The 24,655-nt window shown below is 42.6% G+C and overlaps 1 protein-coding gene across 5 annotated transcripts in view; it reads right to left on the bottom strand.

The window, feature by feature from the left end:
* Nucleotides 1-24,655, bottom strand: part of OSGEP (O-sialoglycoprotein endopeptidase) — a 54,477-nt gene that overhangs the window by 27,651 nt on the left and 2,171 nt on the right. For 2 of the 5 annotated variants that reach the window (XM_073554739.1, XM_073554738.1), the window contains exons 2-7: nt 19,171-19,294; nt 16,199-16,318; nt 14,650-14,825; nt 7,474-7,569; nt 6,208-6,257; nt 5,313-5,391 (exon numbers count right to left, since the gene is read on the bottom strand). In XM_073554739.1, coding sequence (XP_073410840.1) covers nt 5,313-5,391; nt 6,208-6,257; nt 7,474-7,569; nt 14,650-14,825; nt 16,199-16,318; nt 19,171-19,285 — 636 coding nt within the window. In that variant the 5' untranslated portion in view covers nt 19,286-19,294. Of the gene's footprint in view, nt 1-5,312; nt 5,392-6,207; nt 6,258-7,473; nt 7,570-14,649; nt 14,826-16,198; nt 16,319-19,170; nt 19,295-20,999; nt 21,087-21,172; nt 21,857-24,655 lie in introns of those variants that run through there. The other 3 variants (XM_073554742.1, XM_073554740.1, XM_073554741.1) reach the window with 3 other exon arrangements.

A 24,655-nucleotide genomic window follows, 5' to 3' on the forward strand; every position in this document is an offset into this window, starting at 1 on the left:
ATTGATAGGAAGATGGATGGAGCCAAATACAGGACCATTCTTGAAGAAAACCTGTTGGAGTTTGCAAAAGACCTGAGACTGAGTCGGAGATTTGTCTTCCAACAAGACAATGATCCCAAACATAAAGCATAATCTACAATGGAATGGTTCACAAATAAACGTATCCAGGTGTTAGAGTGGCCAAGTCAAAGTCCAGACCTGAATCCAATCGAGAATCTGTGGAAAGAGCTGAAAACTGCTGTTCACAAACGATCTCCATCAAACCTCACTGAGCTCGAGCTGTTTGCCAAGGAAGAATAGGCAAGAATTTCAGTTTCTCGATGTACAAAACTGATAGAGACAAGCAACTTGCAGCTGTAATCGCAGCAAAAGGTGGCGCAACAAAGTATTACGTTAAAGGGGCCGAATAATATTGCACACCCCACTTTTCAGTTTTTGAATTTCCACATAAATTTAAAATAACCAATAAATTTCATTCAACTTCACAATTGTGTCCCACTTGTTGATTCTTCACCAAAAATTTACATTTGGTATCTTTATGTTTGAAGCATGATATGTGGGAAAAGGTTGAAAAGTTCCAGGGGCCGAATACTTTCGCAAGGCACTGTAGGTGCCACAGGTTAGGTTAAAAAATGCAATCAGCAAAATAATGCATATGCAGAGATAAAATACCAAATAGAATATAAAGTGCAAGTGCAGAGCAAGTAAAGGTGGCTAAGGCAGTAATCAAAAGATTAGGTAAATAGTAGAAAGAATTTTTATAACAAAAATGCTGTTGACTTAAATAGGTCAAATAGTTAGCCACCCGGTATTTACCTTAGGCATATATGAGAGAAGTCCCCAGGATGCACCCTGCCCCGACGTGCATTTCAGCGTCTGCCTGCATCTGGGGACTTCTCTCATATATGCATAAGGCAAATACCGGGTGGCTACCTATTTAAGTCAACAGCATTTTTGTTATAAAAATTCTACTATTTACCTAATCTTTTGATTACTGCCTTTTCAATTTTCAAACTTTTAATTTTTATGCCCTTAAATCAGAGTGGTGTCACACAAAATAGTTAATAAATAACATTTCCCACAAGTCTACTTCACATCAGCCCAATTTTGGAAACATAATTTTTTGCTAGGACATTATAGGGGTTAAAAGTTGACCAACGATTTCTTATTTTTCCAACAAAATTTACAAAACCATTTTTTTCAGGGACCACCTCACAAGTGAGTTTGGGGGGGGGGAACAATATAACAGAAAATACCCAAAAGTAACACCAGTCTTAAAAAAAGTTTGTTAACCCTTCAGGTGCTTCACGAGAACTAAAGCAATGTGGAAGGAAAAAAATGAACATTTTACTTTTTTCACAAAAAATTTACTTTGGAACCAATTTTTTTTATTTTCACAAGGGTACCAGGAGAAAATGGATCACAAAATTTGTTGTGCAATTTCTCCTGAGTACACCGATACCTCATATGTGGGGTACATGGTAGGGGAAGGGAGGGAGCACCGTTTGACTTTTTGAATGCAAAATTGGCTGGAATCAATGGTGGAGCGTTTGGAGACCCCCTGATGTAACTAAACAGTGGAAACCCCCCAAATGTAACTCCAACCCTAATCCCAACCCTAACCCTAACCACAAACGTAATCCTTATCCCTAACTGTAATCTCAACCATAACCACAACCCTATCTTTAGCCCCAACCCTAGCCCAACTCTAACCCTAATGGAAAAATGGAAATAAATGCATTTTTTTAATTTTATTATTTTTAGCTAACTAAGGGGGTGATAAAGGGGAGGTTCGATTTACTAAGTTTTCATTTTGATGACTGTGATAGGGTCTATCACAGGGATTAAAATGACTCAATAGTTGCCGGGTGCCAGCTGGCAGATCTCAGCAGGCACACTGCGCATGCACCCACCATTTTCTCCCGGTAGAAGACGCCGGCGGAGGAGAGAGAAATTAAATGGAAAATCTGACTTTTTTGCGGTCACCATTATACTGTTAATAATAGCGATCGCAACACCTGGGTCGGTAAAAAACGACCCGAATCATGTTGTTTGGGGTCTCAGCTACCCCCTGGTAGCCGAGATCCCAGAGAAATTCCGACTCTGGGGGGCGCTATACCCTTATTCCTCTGTGCCGTTAAAAAGCGGCGCTGTGGCATAAGTACCCTTAACTGCCGCCGTTAAAAGGAGTATCGGCGGTCGTTAAGGGGTTTAAGCACCACTCTAGCATTTTTTTATTTAGCAGCTGGAGTGGTGCTTAACCCCTTGATGACCGCCAATAGTCTTTTAACTGATCTGAGATATAAGAGAATAGCAACCCCATACAGGTGATAATCCAGCAGGTGTCGGCTGTTCACTATAACTGATAACTTGCTGCATCAGCCACGATCAGTGTTGGCACCGTCCATATCTGTTTAACCCCTTAAGGCCCCGTTACATTTAGCGATGCACCAGTGATCCCGACCACAATATGACCCGGTCAGGATCGCTGGTGCATCGCTAAATGGTCGCTAGTGAGCTGCCAAACAGGCAGATCTCACTAACGATGCAGCAGCGGTCGGCGGTCGTTACTCACCTGTCAGATGCGGCTCCGTTTTTTACACTTTGGCGGATTTCAACTGCCGTCAAACACCTGAAGTGTGAAACAGGCCTTAGATGCTGCTGTCAATAAGGACTACATCATATAAATGGTTAAAATAGTGTGGGGGCTCCCACTTTATCCCCATTGGCACCCTGAGATCATGAATGTGTGGTCCTGAGGTTTGCCATGGCAGTTCATGGCCAAATAGCGGCCTTAAGAGTCTCCCGGCTATAGTGGCCCGTTCAGAAGTTAGCGACATTTAGGTGGTAAACAAACACTTTTTCATTCCTATCACGCCACTTTGTATTAATTTCTGAAAAGCATCTGAAGGGTTAATATGTATTAATTTCTGAAAAGCATCTGAAGGGTTAATAAACTACCTGACAGCAGTTTTCAGTATGTCGAGGGGCGCCGTTTTTAAAATGGTATCACTTTTGGGGATTTTCCAATATATAGGACCCCTATATGTGACTTAGTTTCTGCTGCGCTCACAAGGTGGCGCCGCGGGACAGAACAGGCACCCAAAACCAGTGAGGACACCAGAGGGCAGGAGACTTAACTTTTAAGCACCACGAGTGGAGCTGTAAAAACAGAGACATGAAAAATAGAACAAATGCAAACCAATAAAAAAAAATCACCAAGATCTTTATAGTATATTTTGTGCATTGAAGCCTTACTATATGGATTGTGTATGTAGGTGTTAGTGGTGCTTAAACCACAGTGTTAATAAATAACATTTACCACATGTCTACTTTATATCAGTACAATATTTGAAACCTACATTTTTTTGTTATAAAGAAAGGTTAAAAGTTGATCAGCAATTTCTAATTTTCCAAACAAAATTTTTTTTTTAGGCACCACAACACATTTGAGGTGACGCTGAAGGGCCTGTATGACAGAAAATACCCAAAAGCAACACCATTCTAAAAACTGTACCCCTCAAGGTGCTCAAAGCAACATTCAAGAAGTTTATTAACCCTTCAGGTGCCTCACAGGAATTTATGCAATGTGGAAGGGAAAAGTGAAAATGTTACCTTCAATTTGCAAAAATTTTACTTTCGCCCCAATTTTTTTTTATTCTCATAAGGGTGACAGTAGAAAATGGACCCCATAATTTCATTTCAGTACACACATACCGCATATGTGGTGGAAAACTAGTGTTTTGGCACAAGGCAGGGCTTGGAAGAGAAGAAGCGCCAACTGACTTTTGGAATGCAAAATTGGAAAGTAGATGGCGGATGCCATGCTGTGTTTGCAGAGCCCCTGATGTGCCTAAACAGTGGAAACCCCCCACAAATAATCCAATTTTTGAGACTGCACCCTTCAAGGAGCTTAACTAAGGGTGTGGTGATGGGCACCTTGAGCCCACATGCACTTCTCAGAATTTTATATTGATGTCACAAGGGTAACAAGAGAAAATGGACCATGCAACTTGTTGTGCAATGTATCCTGAGTACACAGATACCACATGTGGTGGGCTGGAATACTACTTTTTGAGCCTACGGCAGGGCTTGCAAGGGAAGGAGAGCCAATTAAATTCTAGAGCGCAATTTTGGCTGATTGCGAAAAACATGCCAAAACAGCTGAAACCCCCACAAGTGTCCCTATTTTGGAAACTACACCTCTTGAGGAATTAATCTAGCAGTGTAGGGAGCATTTTTAACCCTCAGGTGATTCACAGAATTGTATAACATTGGGCTGAGTCAATGTAAAATTACCATTTTTTCCACTAAAATGTTACTTTGGCCTCAAGTTTTCAATTTTCCAAAGGGATAAGAGAAAATTGACCACAAAATACTGTGACAGAGTATCATTTGCATAATCGGCCCAATTTAAATCCTTTATACAGTGATAAAGTCTAATTTTAATACTGGACAAAATTACTAACGCACCACTCCAGTGCTTCTTTTTTTTGCAGGTTTGGAGTGTTGCTTCTAATCTAAGTTTCCTGCCCCTACTTTCATACTCACCTGCTGGCATCTTCATCTTTTATCACTACAGTTCCCGGATCACTTTAGTGTTTCATGGAGCTGCGCGGAGATCACTTTTCAATGAGATCCTCATTCTGGCTCGCATAGACTTGCATTGAGAGATTGTGACGAAACTTCTGACTCCCGGCCAGTCAGAAATTGTAGTCACAAGATGGCACCGCAACACTGGATCAGCGCAGAAAAAAAAGTGAAGACTCCAAAGAGTGAGTACAAGACCAGAGGCAGGGACTGTACAGTAGAAGCACCACTCCAGCACTGAAAAAAAATACCCCAAAAATGCTGGAGTGGTCATAAGCGCAACACTTTTTTTTTTTCTAACCATGAAAATATTAAAAACCTTTTGTTTGGCATCGCCGTAATGCTATCAGCCTGGAGAATCATTTCACTAGGTCATTTTTACTGCATAATGAACATCATAAAAACAAAACTCAACAAACTATAGCGGAACTGTGTTTTTATTCACCATTTCATCGCCTCTAGATTTTAATCCCGTTTTTCTGTATATTATATGGTGAAATTAATGTCATTTAAGGCTGCAACTTGCCCCACAAAAAACAACTAATTCTTACATGGTATATGGCTATGTCGAAAAAAAAAAGTGATCGCTGCCCTGACTTGGGCTAACTGCCTACAGGGAATACTTAGTTACCTCCTAATACTGTAGTCTAAGGGTAATAAATCGTTTTCATTGAATACATCCACATTTTCTTCACTGCAGTTGATATGGGAATACATCTTACCTCAGTATATGACAGAATACCAGAGAAGGACACATCCATCCCCTTCACGGTATAAGGAAGTTCTACAAACTTTTTGCCCCTAAGGTTAAAATTAATGGAAAGCTTTAATGCACGTGCGTTACTAATGTAACACATTTATGTTATGTCTAATGTTATACAGCTATCAGTCTCCCGACTAATTTAGGGGATTGTAAAAACATACGGAATCGGTCACAGTATAAATGCACAGTGCTTTGCAGGCATTGGGCCCCTTTGGTGTATACCAGGCAGCGGGGGGCCTACAAATGGCTCGCAGGTCTGCCTTCTTAGTACACCTATTAGGCCGCAAAAAAAAAAATATAAAAAAGACTTGTAAAAACCAGAATTAAACAATCATAAAGTCAACCCTTCTTATATTAAAAAAAAAAAGGGGGAACAATGCACTTCTATCAAAATGCAAGTTGGGAGTGGTGGGTGCCCGGTACCCAGAATATTACCTTCAATTAACAAAGCATTATTACAGTGTTACTGTCTTTGCCCAGCCGGGTACTTATTCAGGGAGTTTTTCCTTATTACTGCATATCAGTGGACTAATTTCATCTGCCCATCACGATCTTGCCATTGCATCTCTTAACCCTTTTACTTGTTTTGGGCTATTTTGGTGCCCTCTTGTGGCTACAGGTTTTATTGCAGGGTTCCGATTTATATTGTGCATATTGTATTGTGCGTGTTTGGTCTTGAGTGTGTTATACATGCGGGATATATATTTTATGATCACATGACTGATGAACTTTGTTTTCAAATTTTTTTTTTTTTTTAATACATGTTGGTTATTTATCTTAAATTATTTTGATGTGCCCTGACAGGTTACTATAGTAAAACATCATAAGGAGAGGGAACTGCACTTTATACTCACTTCTTAGCCATTTGTTCAATGTTATAGCCAGGGCTGGGGTCATTCGAGATCTTGGACAAACCAGAAGTATGAAACAAATTTAGTATAATTACAAATAAATAATTTTGTTTGACCATTAGTAAAAAAAAAATTGCATTTTTATAGGTATAATAATTCTTTATTGTAAAAATCACAAATTCAGTTTTTTTGGCTTTATATATAAATTCCTAAATACCTTAGCAAATCACTCTTCTTTTCACTAGGGAGGTAATCGCTATAGTACATTAAAATGATCACCATCTTGTTGCACTGACATAATTCTGTCCCAGAATGTTAGTACAGGTGCTTGTGACCATGTGCAGTAGGAAACTTCACCAAGATTTGCTCCCATTGGAATTTTGAAACAGAAGAGGTTGCTCACACTGCTGCCCGCCCTGCCTATCTGTTCCAATTCTGGAGATACCAGTGGTACTGAGGTAAGAAGAGGCTGCTCTCACTGCTGTCCACTCTGTCTTTGTGATCTAATCCTGGAGATACCAGTAGTACTGAGGTAAGAAAAGGCTGCTCACACTGCTGTCCACCCTGCCTTTCTGATCTAATACTAAAGATACCAGTGGTGCTGAGGTACTGTAAGAAGAGACTTCTCACACTGCTGTCCACCCTGACTTTTGGATCTAATACTAAAGATACCAGTGGTGCTGAGGTACTGTAAGAAGAGACTTCTCACACTGCTGTCCACCCTGACTTTCGGATCTAATACTAAAGATACCAGTGGTGCTGAGGTAAGAAGAGACTGCTCACACTGCTGACCACCCTGCCTTTCTGATCTAATACTGAAGATACCAGTGGTGCTGAGGTAAGAAGGGGCTGCGCACACTGCTGACCACCCTGCCTTTCTGATCTAATACTGAAGATACCAATGGTGCTGAGGTAAGAAGAGGCTTCTCACACTGCTGCCCACCCTGCCTTTCTGATCTAATACTGAAGAAACCAGTGGTGCTGAGGTAAGAAGAGGTTGCTCTGATCTGGAGCTAGCTGGCAGTACATGGTGTAAGTTATCCCCAGGTCACAGCAGAGGTGCTTCCCACTGTATGTACTCACAGGCACCTATCCTAATAACATTCCAGGAAGTGTTACTGTCCATGTAACAATATGGCAGCCATTTTAATTTTCTATAGTTATTACCTAGACAAGTTGAGTGTGTTTAGAATAATACAATCTTCTTTCTTTCAGTATTATGTTTTATATGACATGGTTTGATTAGAAAAGTAAAAAAAAATCTCATACCTTCAGAACCCTGGCAAAACGGTCTAGACAGTTTCCTACAGCAATATCTATTGTCTCCCCAAATATCCGGTACCGGCGCTCAGAATATGCAATTACCTATGCATTAAAAGACAATGACAGAGGTCCTACTTTGTATTAAGAATTCCTATTCTTTAGCACACAGTTTATTTACACACTAAATTATACAGTGAAATGCATGACAGTTCTACTTGTGCTCTTTTATAACAAAAAGAAGTTAAAAGCTTTTCCAGTCTTAAGCTTCAAGTCTGAAGTCACTCTATATGGCTGCAGACTTGTGAATCCTCACAGCGCATGCATACACATAAGCTGGCCACATTCGCCTGGACTGCTCTTGGCCTTGCTCAATATACTAGCATTGAGCGAGGCTGTGCCGATCTAGTTGTAAAGTGGCTTGGAAGATGCATATCGCATACTTGCAGTCACATGATGGCCTGCTCTCCACACTGGAGTGTCTCCACATGGCACGTGATGTGAGGATTCAAAATTCTGCAGTCAAAAAGAGTGACTTCAGACTTGTAGCTTAAGACCGGACAAAGCCTATAATAATGGATATAGAGAAGATAATAATAATAATAATAATAATAATACATTTTATTTCTATAGCGCCGACATATTCCGCAGCACTTTACATTTCAGAGGGGACTTGTACAGACAATATACATTACAGCATAACAATAATCACATAGATCATAACCAGATACCCCAAGAGGAATGAGGGCCCTGCTCGCAAGCTTACAATCTATGAGGAAAAAAGGGGAGACATGAAAGGTAGGTGTTAACAGTTGCCCTGATTGTATGGACCAGCCATAATGTTAAGTGTGTAACAGCACAGATGCAGAGGGCTAATGGATGCATAAAGCATGTGGGAACATGATGCGAGGAACCTGGTTATGGTAAAAAACTTTTGGCTGTGCCACATAGGGATAGATTAGGTTAATGTGTTGAGGCGGTAGGCCAGTCTGAATAAATGAGTTTTCAGGGCACGCTTAAAGGGAAGGTGCCGCAATTTTATATAATTTGCAAAAAAAAGAGTAAGTAACAAAACATGTCGTTTCAGCAAATGTTGTACTAACCAGGATTTATGGTTTGTTTGTAATAATGTTTTAATGTAGCCACTGGGCGCTGCCATCTTGATTTGCAGATCTGTGGAGGACTCATACAGTCTGCAAATATGGCCGTCCCTGGACATAGGAGACTGCGGTCGGTTCCCGACCCACATTGCAGCCTCATTAGCAGTGAACTGGGCACGCCCCTGTGGGCTGCACCATTCACTGCTGTAGGTGTGGCTGGGCGCCATTTTACTGTAGCCCAGTGCTATCTGCTGAGCTCCACGTTCTGCACTGTGCTTCCTGCTCCAGCTCCCCTGTCCTCCTGCTCTGTCTCCGCCTCCTCACTCACAGCCCCAGTGATCTCCGGTAATCTGACACTTTCCTTTTTATGAGAGCTTTTATGGCTGTCTGAGGACAGTGACATATACAGCCCATAGTCTAGTGTATAATTGGGGGGGGGGGGGGGCTGGAAGTTTCACCAGTGTGGGCATATTTGTAATACTGTCTTGCGTGATACTGCCTGCTGAGCCGTGTATCTAATCCTCTCCTGTGTGATGCTGCCTGCTGAGCTGTGTATCTAATCCTATCCTGTGTGATACTGACTGCTGAGCCGTGTATCTAATCCTATCCTGTGTGATACTGACTGCTGAGCTATGTATCTAATCCTATCCTGTGTGATGCTGACTGCTGAGCTGTGTATCTAATCCTATTCTGTGTGATACTATCTGCTGAGCCGTGTATCTAATCCTATCCTGTGTGATACTGTCTGCTGAGCCGTGTATCTAATCCTATCCTGTGTGATACTGTGTGCTGAGCAGTGTATCTAATCCTATCCTGTGTGATACTGACTGCTGAGCCGTGTATCTAATCCTCTCCTGTGTGATGCTGCCTGCTGAGCTGTGTATCTAATCCTATCCTGTGTGATACTGACTGCTGAGCCGTGTATCTAATCCTATCCTGTGTGATACTGACTGCTGAGCTATGTATCTAATCCTATCCTGTGTGATGCTGACTGCTGAGCTGTGTATCTAATCCTATTCTGTGTGATACTATCTGCTGAGCCGTGTATCTAATCCTATCCTGTGTGATACTGTCTGCTGAGCCGTGTATCTAATCCTATCCTGTGTGATACTGTGTGCTGAGCAGTGTATCTAATCCTATCCTGTGTGATACTGACTGCTGAGCCGTGTATCTAATCCTCTCCTGTGTGATGCTGCCTGCTGAGCTGTGTATCTAATCCTATCCTGTGTGATACTGACTGCTGAGCCGTGTATCTAATCCTCCCCTGTGTGATACTGACTGCTGAGCTATGTATCTAATCCTATCCTGTGTGATGCTGACTGCTGAGCCGTGTACCTAATCCTATCGTGTGATACTGTCTGCTGAGCCGTGTATCTAATCCTCCCGTGTGATACTGTCTGCTGAGCCGTGTATCTAATCCTCCCCTGTGTGATACTGACTACTGAGCTATGTATCTAATCCTATCCTGTGTGATGCTGACTGCTGAGCCGTGTACCTAATCCTATCGTGTGATACTGTCTGCTGAGCCGTGTATCTAATCCTCCCCTGTGTGATACTGTCTGCTGAGCCGTGTATCTAATCTTCCCCTGTGATACTGACTGCTGAGCCATGTGTCTAATCCTATCCTGTGTGATACTGTCTGCTGAGCCGTGTATCTAATCCTCCCCTGTGTGATACTGTCTGCTGAGCCGTGTATCTAATCCTCTCCTGTGTGATACTGTCTGCTGAGCCGTGTATCTAATCCTCCCCTGTGTGATACTGACTGCTGAGCCGTGTATCTAATCCTCTCGTGTGATACTGTCTGCTGAGCCGTGTATCTAATCCTCTCCTGTGTGATACTGTCTGCTGAGCCGTGTATCTAATCCTCTCCTGTGTGATACTGTCTGCTGAGCCGTGTATCTAATCCTCTCCTGTGTGATACTGACTGCTGAGCCGTGTATCTAATCCTCTCCTGTGTGATTCTGACTGCTGAGCTGTGTATCTAATCCTATCCTGTGTGATACTGTCTGCTGAGCCGTGTATCTAATCCTCCCCGTGTGATACTGACTGCAGAGCCGTGTATCTAATCCTCTCCTGTGTGATACTGACTGCTGAGCTGTGTATCTAATCCTATCCTGTGTGATACTGACTGCTGAGCCGTGTGTCTAATCCTATCCTGTGTGATACTGACTGCTGAGCCGTGTATCTAATCCTCTCCTGTGTGATACTGACTGCTGAGCCGTGTATCTAATCCTCTCCTGTGTGATACTGACTGCTGAGCCGTGTGTCTAATCCTATCCTGTGTGATACTGACTGCTGAGCCGTGTGTCTAATCCTATCCTGTGTGATACTGACTGCTGAGCCGTGTGTCTAATCCTATCCTGTGTGATACTGACTGCTGAGCCGTGTATCTAATCCTATCCTGTGTGATACTGACTGCTGAGCCGTGTATCTAATCCTCCCCTGTGTGTAGCGGCCGCTCTCTTGCCACAGCCCTTACTTTGGGACTCTGAAAAATTGTCCTCTTTCCATATACCTTGACACTCCTATTGAGTATGGTTTGAGAAAGACCTAGGTATAGGTCGAAACGTAACCGTGTAATACTCATGTTTGGAATCTGATCTCTGTTTGCGGTGTTTTTTCACTTTTCTTGATTTATTGAAAAAAAAATTAATAAAAATCATAATAATTCCTTTAATGACTCTGATGCCAGTGACATTCAATTTTGAGTGCGACTGTCTACCCGTTGACTTTTACCTGTGGTATATCCACGTTCAGTCAGCACCTCCTCCTACAGCACGAGTGCGCGTCTTTATTTTTTCTATTTGCTATCCTCAGTGACCGAAGACACCATTCCTCTCCTCAGATCCTGTCCTGGCGATGTGTGAAAGAGAGGTGACAGGGGCCTGATATATGGTGGAAGGAGCAGGGTGACAGCAGCACAGGAGAGCAGTGTGCTGGTCTATGGGGGCGCCCTGTTCGGTGCCAGGGATTGTACATAGACCGCTGTGTTTTATACACATGGATGGACCGTCTGCTTGTCTGCTCCACAGAAATCCAGGAAACATTTCAGCTGATTGATGACCTGTTCTGATCTAGACTTTACATGCAAAGACAGTCAGAAACTTTGCAGGCCCCATTAAAATGGCTGATCACTGTGTTCCTAGATGTCATAGGTTTTTGTGCCAGATTTCAGTAGCTGCTGCCCCTAGTGTTAGCAAGTGGAAATGCCAAACTTTTTAAAATTATTTTTCATATTTTGCAAAATTAAAAACAAATGATAATATTTTTTAAGAAAATGTAAACATTAATTCTTTACATTTTTTCAATTGCTGAAAAAAAAATTTTTGGATGGCACCTTCCCTTTAAAATTGTGGGGATTGGGGACTAATCGTATTGACCTGGGAAGTGCATTCCAAAGAATTGGCGCAGCACGTGTATAGTCTTGAAGACGGGAGTGGGAGGTTCTGATTATTGAGGATACTAACCTCAGGTCATCAGCAGAACGGAGGGCGCGGGTAGAATGGTATACTGAAACAAGGGAGGAGATGTAGGGTGGTGCTGAGCCATGGAGGGCTTTGTGGGTGAGGGTAATAAGTTTGTACTGGATTCTGGAGTGGATGGGTAGCCAGTGTAATGACTGGCATAAGGTAGAGGCATTGGTGTAACGATTGGCGAGGAATATGATCCTGGCAGCAGCATTCAAGACAGATTGGAGGGGGAGAGTTTGGTAAGAGGGAGACCGATTAGAAGGGAGTTACAATAGTCGAGACGAGAATAAATAAAAGAAATAGTCAGTTTTTGCAGGGTCAAAAGTAAGAAAAGGTCGAATTCTAGAAATGTTTTTGAGGTGCAGATAACAAGAGCGAACCAGTGATCGGATGTGGGGGACAAAGGAAAGCTCGGAGTCAAGTATGACCCCAAGACAGCGGGCATGTTGCTGGGTAGTAATAGTAGAATCACACACGGAAATGGCAATGTCGGGGGTATAGGTACATCAGTAGCGGGAGGAAACACAAGGAGTTCAGTCTTTGACTGGTTCAGTTTCAGATATAGTGAGGACATGATGTTAGACACAGCGTTTAGACAATTGCCGGTGTTTTCTAGAAAGGCTGGCGTGATGTCAGAAGAAGCGTATAATAGGGTGTCGTCAGCATAGAGATGGTACTGGAAACCAAATCTACTGATTGTATATTGCCCCTATTGGTCAAACAAAGAGAAGAGGAGGGGGCCTAGGACTGATCCTTGAGGAACCCCAACAGTAAGGGGAAGATGAGAGGAGGAGGAGCCAGCAAAAGATACAGTAAAGGAGCGGTCAGAGAGATAGGAGGAGAATCAGGAGAGAACGGTGTCCTTGAGGCAAATGGAACGGAGCATAGTGAGGAGGAGCTGATGATCCACAGTGTGAAATGCTGCAGAGAGATCCAAGAGAATTAGCATGGAGTAATGACCATTTGATTTAGCCATTAGTAGATCATTAGAGACTTTAGTGAGGGCAGTTTCAGTAGAATGTAAAGAGCGGAAACCGGATTGGAGAGGGTCGAGAAGAGAGTTTAATGAGAGATAGCGGATAAGACGGGAGTGGACCAGGCGTTCCAGGAGTTTAGAGATGAAGGGAAGATTAGAGACAGGTCTATAGTTAGCGGCACAGTTTTGGTCGAGGGATGGTTTTTTAAGTAGTGGCTGAATGATGGCATGCTTAAATGAGGAGGGAAAGATACCAGAAGAGAGAGAGAGGTTAAATATTTTAGTTAGGTGAGAGGTGACAGCAGGGGTAAGGGGCTGGAGTAGATGTGACGGAAATGGGTCACTGGTGCAAGTAGTTGGGAGAGAAGATGCAAGGAGCCTGCTTACTTCTTCTTCTGTGACTGGTTCAAAATCAGAGAGTGAGCTAGATGCATTGGGGGAGGGAGGACAGTGCATAGTATGAGGTGATTTGGAGATAATTTCCTGTCGGATCTGGTCAATTTTTTCTTTGAAGTAATTGGCCAGATCATCAGCTCGAAGCTCCGTGGTTGGGGCCTGCACTCTTGGGTTGCGTAGAGAATGAAAAGTGTCAAAGAGACGTTTAGGGTTATTGGACAGTGAGGTGATGAGGGTGTTGAAATAGGTTTGTTTTGAGAGGTGAAGGGCAGTGATGTTTGAAACATAAACTTATAATGGATGAAATCTTCGGGTAGGTTGGATTTTCTCCACAGACGTTCGGCGCACCTGGACCACCGCTGCAGGAAACGTGTTTGCAGGGTGTGCCAGGGTTGTCGCCATCTGTGTTGTGGTGTTCTATGCATAGGAGGAGCAAATTCATCCAGGGCACTTTGAAGTGTTTCATTGTAATGCATCAGCCTTACTAAGCTCCAATAATGTTTCTCTGCCCTTAGTTTGATTACAATTCTGTCTTATGAAAAAGCCTGGCAGCTAGAACCAAGCTGGTGAACATCAGACTGAAACGGACTGTAAATGTTGGGCAATGTATGTGACACACCATCAGAGTTGGTGCTTTCCTAACAGCAAAGAAAATGATTTTTTTTAGCTGCAAACCATGCAGCCATTTATGTTCCCCCAGTATAGACTATGTTCATTTTTTTGCTTCTGTTTGTATATACCCTGATAGATGCTTATACACGCCTCTGAAATACATATATGTCTGATTGACTACCACCATAAAATATACCTGGATGGAGGCTTTACTGGGACTCTTTCGGAATACGTCAGACCCATTAAACCCTACAGACACAATCTAGATACTTCTTAACATAAACCCCAAAAAGAGGAAAAAAATGAGGAATGAACAAATTCTAACTGAAATAATAATTACATTTGGCCACATTTCCTTGTGTAAAGGAGAGAAGTGGTCATCAACTCCTGTCTATATGCCCGAATGTGACCCCTTATGGCAGACTCAGACCTGTATGTATTACTTGGAAGGCCATTCATCTGAAACACCGCCATTCAGTACTACATTACAGATACTGCGGGGAAAAGGTCTGCTTTTCTTCAGCTAATCTAAAAGTGGCTGTCTCTGATGATGAAACACGCACTTTAAACTAGTTTTCTATCATGAGGTTAGGGCATTTTTGGTTGACTATTGCTCACTTTTAGGACTTACCTGTGTATTGCCTCCACTGACATACAGCACAGTGGGATTTATAGCTCCTGTCATCAAACGCCCCATCTCAATGTGGCCAATGCAGTGATTCACGCCAAGAAGTGGCTTCTTCCACAGCTGAGCGACTGTACGTGCAACTATGGCCACTGACAACAGAGGTGCTCCCATGCCAGGTCCTATATAGTGCAACAAAAAAAAGTTATTTTAGTAGAATGGATGTCTTGGGTCCCATTATAAAGTTATTAATGAGCCTCCCATCCAGCCACCAATTAGGTGAGATGCCATAATATCACAAAGAACTGCAGGAAACAGTGCCACAGTTTTATATATGAAGAATATATCTTTAAGCATTAAAGGGAACATGGAAGGATCAATAAACTGCGCCTGTGGCCTTTTGGATATTTATTAATATATTCCAGTTAAATGATAATTGTGTTTTAGAATTGTGCACATTTCAGAAAAATCTACTTATATACAGTACCTTGCTGTATGCTAATGAACCAGGACTAGTCCGGGGAGGCGTTTAGTCACGGAGATTAGTTCGGGTTCTGTAGTTTCAGTCCCTTAGCGGCAATTCTGTTCCACTGCCATAGCTGTGCCTTGCGGAGGGCTATTAGCGAAGCTGTGACTAGGGAGGAGAGATGCCAGAAGGAGCACAAACTGTGAAGATGATGGCAGCGCAAAAACGGTCTCATGTCCGGCGGGTGACTGCGACTACTAAACCCGGACTTGTCTCCATGAGTAAATGCCTCTCTGGACTAGTCCTGGTTCATTAACATTAAGCAAGGTGCTGTATATATGTTGATTTTTCTCAAATGTGTGCAGTTCCAAAGCAATACATATATAACTAGTATGCATGACTAAATATCTAACCGATCAGGAGGACAGTTTTAAAAAAAAAAAATCAGGGGACCTGACATTTTTTTTTCAGGTTTTGGGACTGGGATGCAATTGCTACTTCTGCATTCCTTTTAGGTACTCCTTGTAACAAAGCTCCCATACTGCAGAAGGTCAGATACACCAGGTTAATGTCAGATGCAGAATAAGATGCAAAATGACAATTTACAGAGACCAAGTCATGAAGCTTTGAGCGGCTACATCCTCTTTGAGGTTTGCAGAACATTGAATGCAGACGGTTTATCAGTACGAGATACATTATGATGCAATGTATTCAGAGAAGCTATGATCACACTGCTGATAAAGGCGCAGCTGTATAATAATTTTCACAAAAGTGCTGTAAACTTCATTATAATTTATGATTAAGAGATCACTGATCTTTTTTTAAATTGAAAAAGCACCTCCCCTATTTAAGACATTCTTCTAGAAATCCAGTCCTAAACACAGCTGTTAAAGGAACATGCAACAACTTGTGTGGTTTATCAGCAGTCCCTATTAGAAGCCCAGTGCACGTGCAGTGCCAGACACTGTGTTTCAATAGACGCTTCTAATAGACTTTTCTGGTCAAATGCCCTTCCATTGGCGGCTGTGTTTACAGTGGGATCAATATGGATGTCTGCCCATAGGACAGACACATCGACTGCAATTATACCTTTTGTGTAAGCCACGCAGTCTATGTCCTCTGGTTGCAGTTTCGCCTCTTCAAGAGCCTCCTTGAGTACATCCAGAATACAGGCGCGATGGTGACGGGCAGTATCGCTTGGCATGAAACCTTTTTTATAGTACATAAGTTGCAGTGTTATAAAGGAATTTAGAAAATTTTTAAAAATTAGTCAGGAGTAAATATTTATACCAACTGGAGCAATAATCTCCAAAGAAAATGGTTCAGATTGTTGAAAAAAATTCACCAATCTGCAATCCATAGTAGTTTTTTGATAGATTATTAATCATTTTTTACCAAGAACAATTCAGCAACAGAGACCTAAACTACAGTGGCTTGTGAAAGTATTCCTCCCCTTGGCTTTTTACCCATTTTGTTACATTACAACCTGTGGTTAAATCTTTTTGTAATCCGATTTGTGTGTGATGCACAGCACTAAATTGTCTAAGTTGGTGAAGGGAGAAGAATATAAGCATAAGTTAAATTTATGGGATCAAATAACTAAGAATTGGCATGTGCATATGTATTCACACCCTTTGCAATGAAGGAAGTCTCCTTGTGTGCAATCTAAGTGTCACATGGTCTGTCAGTATATACACACCTTTTCTGAAAGGTCACAGAGGCTGTAACACCATTAACCAATAGTCACCACTAACCAAATAATACCATGAAGACCAAGGAGATCTCCAAACAAGTCAGGGACTAAGCTGCTGAGAGGTACAAGTCAGGGTTGGGTTATAAAAAAAAATACCAATCTCTAATGATCCCCCCGGAGCTCCATCAAATCCATTACTCAGCAAATAGAAAGAACATGGTACCACAACAAACCTGTCAAGAGAGATCACGAAAACTCTCAGCCCGAGTAAGGAGGGAATTAATCAGAGAGGCAGCACAGAGACCAAAAGGTAGCCCTGAAGGAGCTGCAGAGGTCTCAAACAGAGACTGGAGTATCTCTCCATACGACCACAATAAGCTGTACATGCCATAGAGGTGACCTTTATGGAAGAGTGGGCAGAAAAAAAACCTTTACCTGCACACAAAAGTTGTAAGGCTTGTTTTGAGTTTGCCAAAAGCCATGTGGGAGACTCCCCAAATGTATGGAAGACGGTGCTGTGGTCCGATGAAACCAAACAATGCCAAACGATATGTAAAGGCAACACAGCTCATCACCCTGCACACACCATCCCCACTGTCAAACATGGTGGTGACAGCATCATGGTTTGGGCCTGCTTTTCTTCAGCAGGGAAGATGTATGGAGGAAGGTGCTGTGGTCAGATGAGAATAAAATTGCACTTTTTGCCCAACAAGGTAAAAGCTATTTCTGATGTCAAACCAAGACAGATCATCACCCAAAGAAAACCATCCCCATTTTCAGCAGCAGGGACAGGGAAAATGTTCCGAGTCGAGGGGAAGATGGATAGTGTGAAATACAGGGATATTCTTAAGCAAAACCTGTTTCAGTCAGTCAATGATTTGAGACTGGGGCAGAGGCTCACCTTCCAACAAGATAATGACCCAAAGCATACTGCTAAAGCAACACCCAAGTGGTTTAAGGGGAAATATGTAAATATTTTGAAGTGGCCTGGTCAAAGCCCAGACCTTAATACAATTGATGATCTGTGGTCAGACTTAAAGATTGGTATTCACCAAAGGAAACCATCTAACCTGAAGGAGCTGCAGCAGTTTTGCCTTGAGGAATGGCCAAAAGCAGCTTGTATGGTAGCTGTAATTGCCGCTTAAGGTGGCGCTACAAAGTACTGACTTTATGGGGGTGAATAGTTATGCACACTGAAGTTTTCAGTTATTTTGTCTTATTTGTTGCTTGCTTCACAATAAAAAGAAAACCAAGTGTTCACAGTTGTAGGAATGTTCTTAACATGAACTGATACAAACCATCAAAAAACAGAGAAATTCAAGATTGTGAGGTAGCAAAGCAAGAAACATGCCAAGAGGGATGAATACTTTCACAAGCCACTGTAGTTACAACAGACTTAAAAAATGTCCACATGTTGGAGACTATCATTTATAGGAGTTGGCTTATCTTTTTTCATGGGTAAAATTGCAATACGCCTGAAAAAAGAAGCAACTTTGCAAATTACTTTTAAGAACTTATCGGCCACCTCAGTTGTCCATCACAGGAGGCCAGTTTACTAGGAAACGAGTGTGTGCTAACACTTCTGTATAGAGCTTACAAGCGATGCTCTGAGACTGTCCGGATCACGGATCCAGCCAGATTTAGTGGCCCTTCTCCAAAGCTGCGTCTGCTTGCAGCATCAAAGAAACAAAAAGATCAGACCAACCGCACACGCAACTATGCTGCTGGCCCAAATGTCAGTCAACCAGGAGAGTACCCGTGCCAGTTGGGGGCCAAGAGGTTGGGGAGCAGTGTGCTCCTGAAGACAAGAACATGAGACAACCCCTTCAACTGTATTTTTCACACTATTAGAAGACAACAGAAATGTAAGAAAAAAATTCAGCCACTGTAAACTACTCAGATGATACAGGACAATGGATAATGTGTCAGAACCAAATACCCCAGTGATTTAGGGATGAGACAGGATTAATACCTATAGAGTGGCTTACATGCAACCCAAGGCTTCAGCAGTGCCCTGCCTGATCATAAGGAAATTATGAGGGGAAGTCTAATAATGCCAGACCCCGGTACCTCAGAACAGAAGACTTCTCTTGCTGAAAAGTGCACCTTATAATCAGAAAAATACATATACATGACTGTAACCATGAGCTATTGTGCTTTCTGGCTCCGCTTATTATTTTACAGATGTGACTATGGTCAGCTGTAGAGAGATTTCTCCGGTTGCAGAGTAATAGTAGACATGTTTCCACCATTTTTGCTCCATGCTCATGCCACAAACAACCTCATTGTGTGGAGGTGATTTTCAGTCACAGGAATTTCTCCCATGTGTGAATATACCTTCTCGGTCACCCTTTCTGGACCCTCTTACCTTGTCCTGGAGGGGTAATGTAGGTTCTTCTCGGGTTGCTGAGAACATTCCCATCCTGAACAATTCCGACTCCAATCTTGTTGGCACTTCCTTCAAACCCCAGGACAATAGTCATAGTGACAGTCTGTAACAAAAACACCACATTTAGCATACCTGGGTGTTCCTAACCTTCGCGGTCTATTCCGTAACACCGAAAAAGAGAAACTCGAATTTACAGGTCAAAGAAAAAGGTCAATAAATGTAAAAATATATTTAAAAATATAAATAAAAAATACAAAATGGAGTATAAAATAATCAACCTTTATTAGACATAATTGGTATACAATAATTATACAATAATACTAAAAAAACAGAACGTGCCGATACTTGGATTCGTATAGTTAATCAGAATGGATAATAGTGAATATATATATAACACGGCGGACCAAACATTTACATGATATATGGATAAATTACACATGTAAAATAAAATTATATAGTAAATAGTCTATATTCAAAACATGTGTAATGAGAATCAAATATGTATAGAAACCACTACGCCAATCCTAAAATGCCAAAATTTAATGTGCATAATAAAAAAATTACATAAAAAAGAAAAAAAATTTTGAAAAAAAAAATATATATAAAAATTATTAAATGAATTCTCACAAATTGTGCATTAAATTTTTTGCACAGAAGTGATAAAACAAGGTGAAATACAAAAATGGCGGTTATATATATCTAACATACTGTATATGTAGGGCGCTCTCAATATATACTAGAGTGCAGTGTGCAGTAAAATAGAGGATGGCAATATATTTTTTTTAATAAATAAAAAGCCAGAGTGCTATAGAAAAAAAGTGCAAAGTGCAATGGGGAGGGATTGGCAAGGGAGTCTGTACCTTTAAGGTCCGCCGGTCCAAGAACAGCACAGCCTATTCCGTGCAGAGCGGTGGTGGGGGATAATGTAAGTGAGCATGCTTCAATACATTTAGCAACTTTGAATGTAAAAAACAAATTTGATTTGTTTTGACATTTTCTGAAGCCGACAAGTCATTATTTTTCCATCTATGGGGCTGCGTGAGGGCTTATTTTTTGTCTGGCGAGCTGGAATTTTATATTTATAGCATTTTGGGGTAGATATAATGTTTTGATTGCCTCGTATTAGTTTTTTGCAGTATTGCAGCTACACATAAACTGCAATTCTGGAGTTCTGATTTTCTTTCCTCTTTAAAGGTTTTACCAGTGTAATTAAATTTATATTTTGACAGATCGGATTTTTACTGACACTGTAATACCAAATATGTAGATTTTTTTTACATTTCATTATTTTTAACTGGGTAAGGCTAGTGATTCGAATTATTTTTTCCAACTTATTTGTTAGTCCCTTTTGGGGACTTAACGTTGCCATTGCTTGTATTATAGACAATACTTCTGTAGTGCTGCATGTAGTATACATCACAGTCTCTTATGATGTCTGTCACATGCAGGACATGAATGGAGAATGAACATGAGTGTCTGTCGTGGTAACTCATCAGCTCCCTGTGGCCAATATGGGTGCCGGAGCTTAAAAAGTGCCCGTCAGTGACTGAGTCCGCAGCTAAGGCCACATTCACACACTCAGTATTTGGTCAGTATTTTACCCCAGTATTTGTAAGCCAAAACAAGGAGTGGGTGATAAATCCAGAAGTGGTGACGGGTTTCTACTATACTTTTCCTCTGATTGTTCCTCTCCTGGTTTTGACTTACACATACTGAGATAAAATACTGACCAAATACTGAAAGTGTGAACGCGACCTTAGGCTTTGTGCACATGGAGTCTTTTGGAGCGGATCTACTTTTAAAGACACCTGAAAAATTGCTTCAAAAACTCTTTCTATTATACAGGCACTTTACAGCATATATGTTCAGTCTTCTGAGCGTTCTTCATCTGGTTTTGGAAAACACCTGGTGAGAACAAGACAGCGCATGTAACTTTTTTGAAGCAGATTCTAAAGGAAACTACTGCAAATTAAGAACTGACCAATTAAAGCTGCAAGAAAACTCTTCCAAAACTGCTTCAGGGGAAAAAAAACTCATCCAAAACCTCTGCAGAGCTTCTTGAAGCTTTTTCTGTTTGAAAAAAAAATCCTCAAAAACCTCAGTGTGAAATTGATGCTCACGTTCTCTCTGCTTGTGGTTTCTTCAGATCTTTAGGTACACAAAACATCTTCAACAGTTCACCTCTGTGAAGACCAGATTTTTGGGTGACAGATTTTCAACTCCAATCTCTTCCTCATATTTCGGCTACTTCTTGAAGGGGTTGTCCTTCCTTAGGGCTACAAGTGTGCAGTGATTCTATGTGACGGCAGAGTTGTGAATTCTCACAGTGCGTGCACTGTGCGCCAAGAAGGCGGTCCACCTGTATGCAATCTGCCGGCCACATTCAGACTAGACTGTTTCCGGCCTCTTTCAATACACCTGCATGGGTGAGTTTGATTGGATTTTCTGCTTTATAATTTTCTGTTCTCCACTACAGGACAGATCCTTCTGTACTACCACAAGGTGCATTAATAAAAACATATAAAATTACCTCCCTCATCAGTGAAGCTCCTCCGAGGTCATATGACATTATCACATAACGCTGCAGCCAGGAGTGTAGCTACCGGAGGGGCAGAGGGGGCCCATCCGGAGCTATGCTACTGTAAACTGCATCGACGTGCACAGAGCGCCCATACAGTTACATTCTGCAGCAGAGCAGGGTGAATTGATCTCCCTGCACTGCCGCCTGGCCACTATGGGGCCCCTGAGTTTGCCTGGGGGTGCATTATATTACAGTCTGCCTATGGGGGGGGGTGCCTTATATTAGAGTCTACCTGGGGTGCATTATATTACAGTCTGCCTATGGGGGGGGTGCCTTATATTATAGTCTACCCGGGGTGCATTATATTACAGTCTGCCCATGGGGGGGTGCATTATATTATTATATTACAGTCTGACTGGGGGGGCTGCATTATATTACAGTCTGCCTATGGGAGGCTGCATTATAATGTATTACAGTCTGACTGGGGGGGGGGACTGCATTATATTACAGTCTGCCTATGGGAGGCTGCATTATAATGTATTACAGTCTGACTGGGGGGGGGGGGGACTGCATTATATTACAGTCTGCCTATGGGGGGTGCCTTATATTAGAGTCTACCTGGGGTGCATTATATTAATCTGCCTATGGGAGGCTGCATTATATTACAGTCTGACTGGGGGGGGCTGCATTATATTACAGTCTGACTAGGGGGGGGCTGCATTATATTAGTCTGCCTATGGGAGGCTGCATTATATTACAGTCTGACTGGGGGGCTACATTATATTACAGTCTGCCTATGGGAGGCTGCATTATATTACAGTCTGACTAGGGGGGGGACTGCATTATATTACAGTCTGACTAGGGGGGGGACTGCATTATATTACAGTCTGACTAGGGGGGGACTGCATTATATTACAGTCTGCCTATGGGAGGCTGCATTATATTACAGTCTGCCTATGGGAGGCTGCATTATATTACAGTCTGACTAGGGGGGGGGGGCTGCATTATATTACAGTCTGCCTATGGGAGGCTGCATTATATTACAGTCTGCCTATGGGAGGCTGCATTATATTACAGTCTGACTGAGGGGGGGCTGCATTATATTACAGTCTGACTAGGGGGGGACTGCATTATATTACAGTCTGCCTATGGGAGGCTGCATTATATTACAGTCTGCCTGGGGGGGGGCTGCATTATATTACAGTCTGCCTATGGGAGGCTGCATTATATTACAGTCTGACTGGGGGGGGGGCTGCATTATATTACAGTCTGCCTATGGGAGGCTGCATTATATTACAGTCTGCCTATGGGAGGCTGCATTATATTAGTCTGGGGGGGACAGCATTATATTACAGTCTGACTGGGGGGGACTGCATTATATTACAGTCTGCCTATGTGAGGCTGCATTATATTACAGTCTGACTAGGGGGGGCTGCATTATATTACAGTCTGCCTATTTGGGGGCTGCGCTATATTACAGTCTGACTGGGGGGGGACTGCATTATATTACAGTCTGACTGGGGGGGGGGACTGCATTATATTACAGTCTGCCTATGGGAGGCTGCATTATATTACAGTCTGACTTGGGGGGGGGGGGGGGGACTGCATTATATTACAGTCTGCCTATGTGAGGCTGCATTATATTACAGTCTGACTAGGGGGGGCTGCATTATATTACAGTCTGCCTATTTGGGGGCTGCGTTATATTACAGTCACTGGGGGGGGACTGCATTATATTACAGTCTGCCTATGGGAGGCTGCATTATATTACAGTCTGACTGGGGGGGGGGGGACTGCATTATATTACAGTCTGCCTATGTGAGGCTGCATTATATTACAGTCTGACTAGGGGGGCTGCATTGTATTACAGTCTGCCTATTTAGGGGCTGCGTTATATTACAGTCTGCTTATGGGGGGTTGCATTATACTATATAGAGTCTGCCTATGGGGGCTGCGTTATATTATATTGAGAACTATCTGGTGCATTATACTATATGGATGCTATCTAGGGGGCCATCATACAGTGTGGGGATTATAGTGACATGGCCATCATACAGTGTTGGAGCCATCAAACAGTTTGGGGGATATTAAGGGGTCAGTATATATACAGTGAGGGGGCATTATACTGTCATACTGTGTATAGGGGAGCTGTACAGAGGGGGGACTCCTCACATTATTAAAAGTAAAGTGGGCACTTATTGTTATAGGGGAACACAGGTTACTGTGACTGTCAAAGGGGCACACACAGGGCATTACTACTTTCTAGGGGACAAAATGTGGGCACTGTTTTCTAGGGCACTTGCACCTGGCATTACTATATTCTAGAGGATAGGGACAGTAATAGGGACACATACGGCAGCAGCGGCTCAGCATTGTGGTATCAGGTGCAGTAATAGGGACACATACGGCAGCAGCAGCTCAGCATTGGGGTATCAGGTGCAGAAACAGGGACACATGCGGCAGCAGCAGCTCAGCACTGGGGTATCAGGTGCAGTAATAGGGACACATGCGGCAGCAGCGGCTCAGCATTGGGGTATTAGGTGCAGTAATAGGGACACATACGGCAGCAACGGCTCAGCATTGGGGTATCAGGTGCAGTAATAGGGACACATATGGCAACAGGGGCTCAGCATTGGGGTATCATGTGCAGTAATAGGGACACATACGGCAGCAGTGGCTCAGTATTGGGGTATCATGTGCAGTAATAGGGACACATACGGCAGCAGCGGCTCAGCATTGGGGTATTAGGTGCAGTAATAGGGACACATACGGCAGCAGTGGCTCAGCATTGGGGTATCAGGTGCAGTAATAGGGACACATATGGCAGCAGGGGCTCAATATTGGGGTATTAGGAGCAGTAATAGGGACACATACGGCAGCAGCAGCTCAGCACTGGGGTATCAGGTGCAGTAATAGGGACACATGCGGCAGCAGCGGCTCAGC

This window comes from Dendrobates tinctorius, unplaced genomic scaffold (genome assembly GCF_039654945.1).
Source record: "Dendrobates tinctorius isolate UK_male_01 unplaced genomic scaffold, ASM3965494v1 ptg000213l, whole genome shotgun sequence".
Taxonomy (NCBI): domain Eukaryota; kingdom Metazoa; phylum Chordata; class Amphibia; order Anura; family Dendrobatidae; genus Dendrobates; species Dendrobates tinctorius.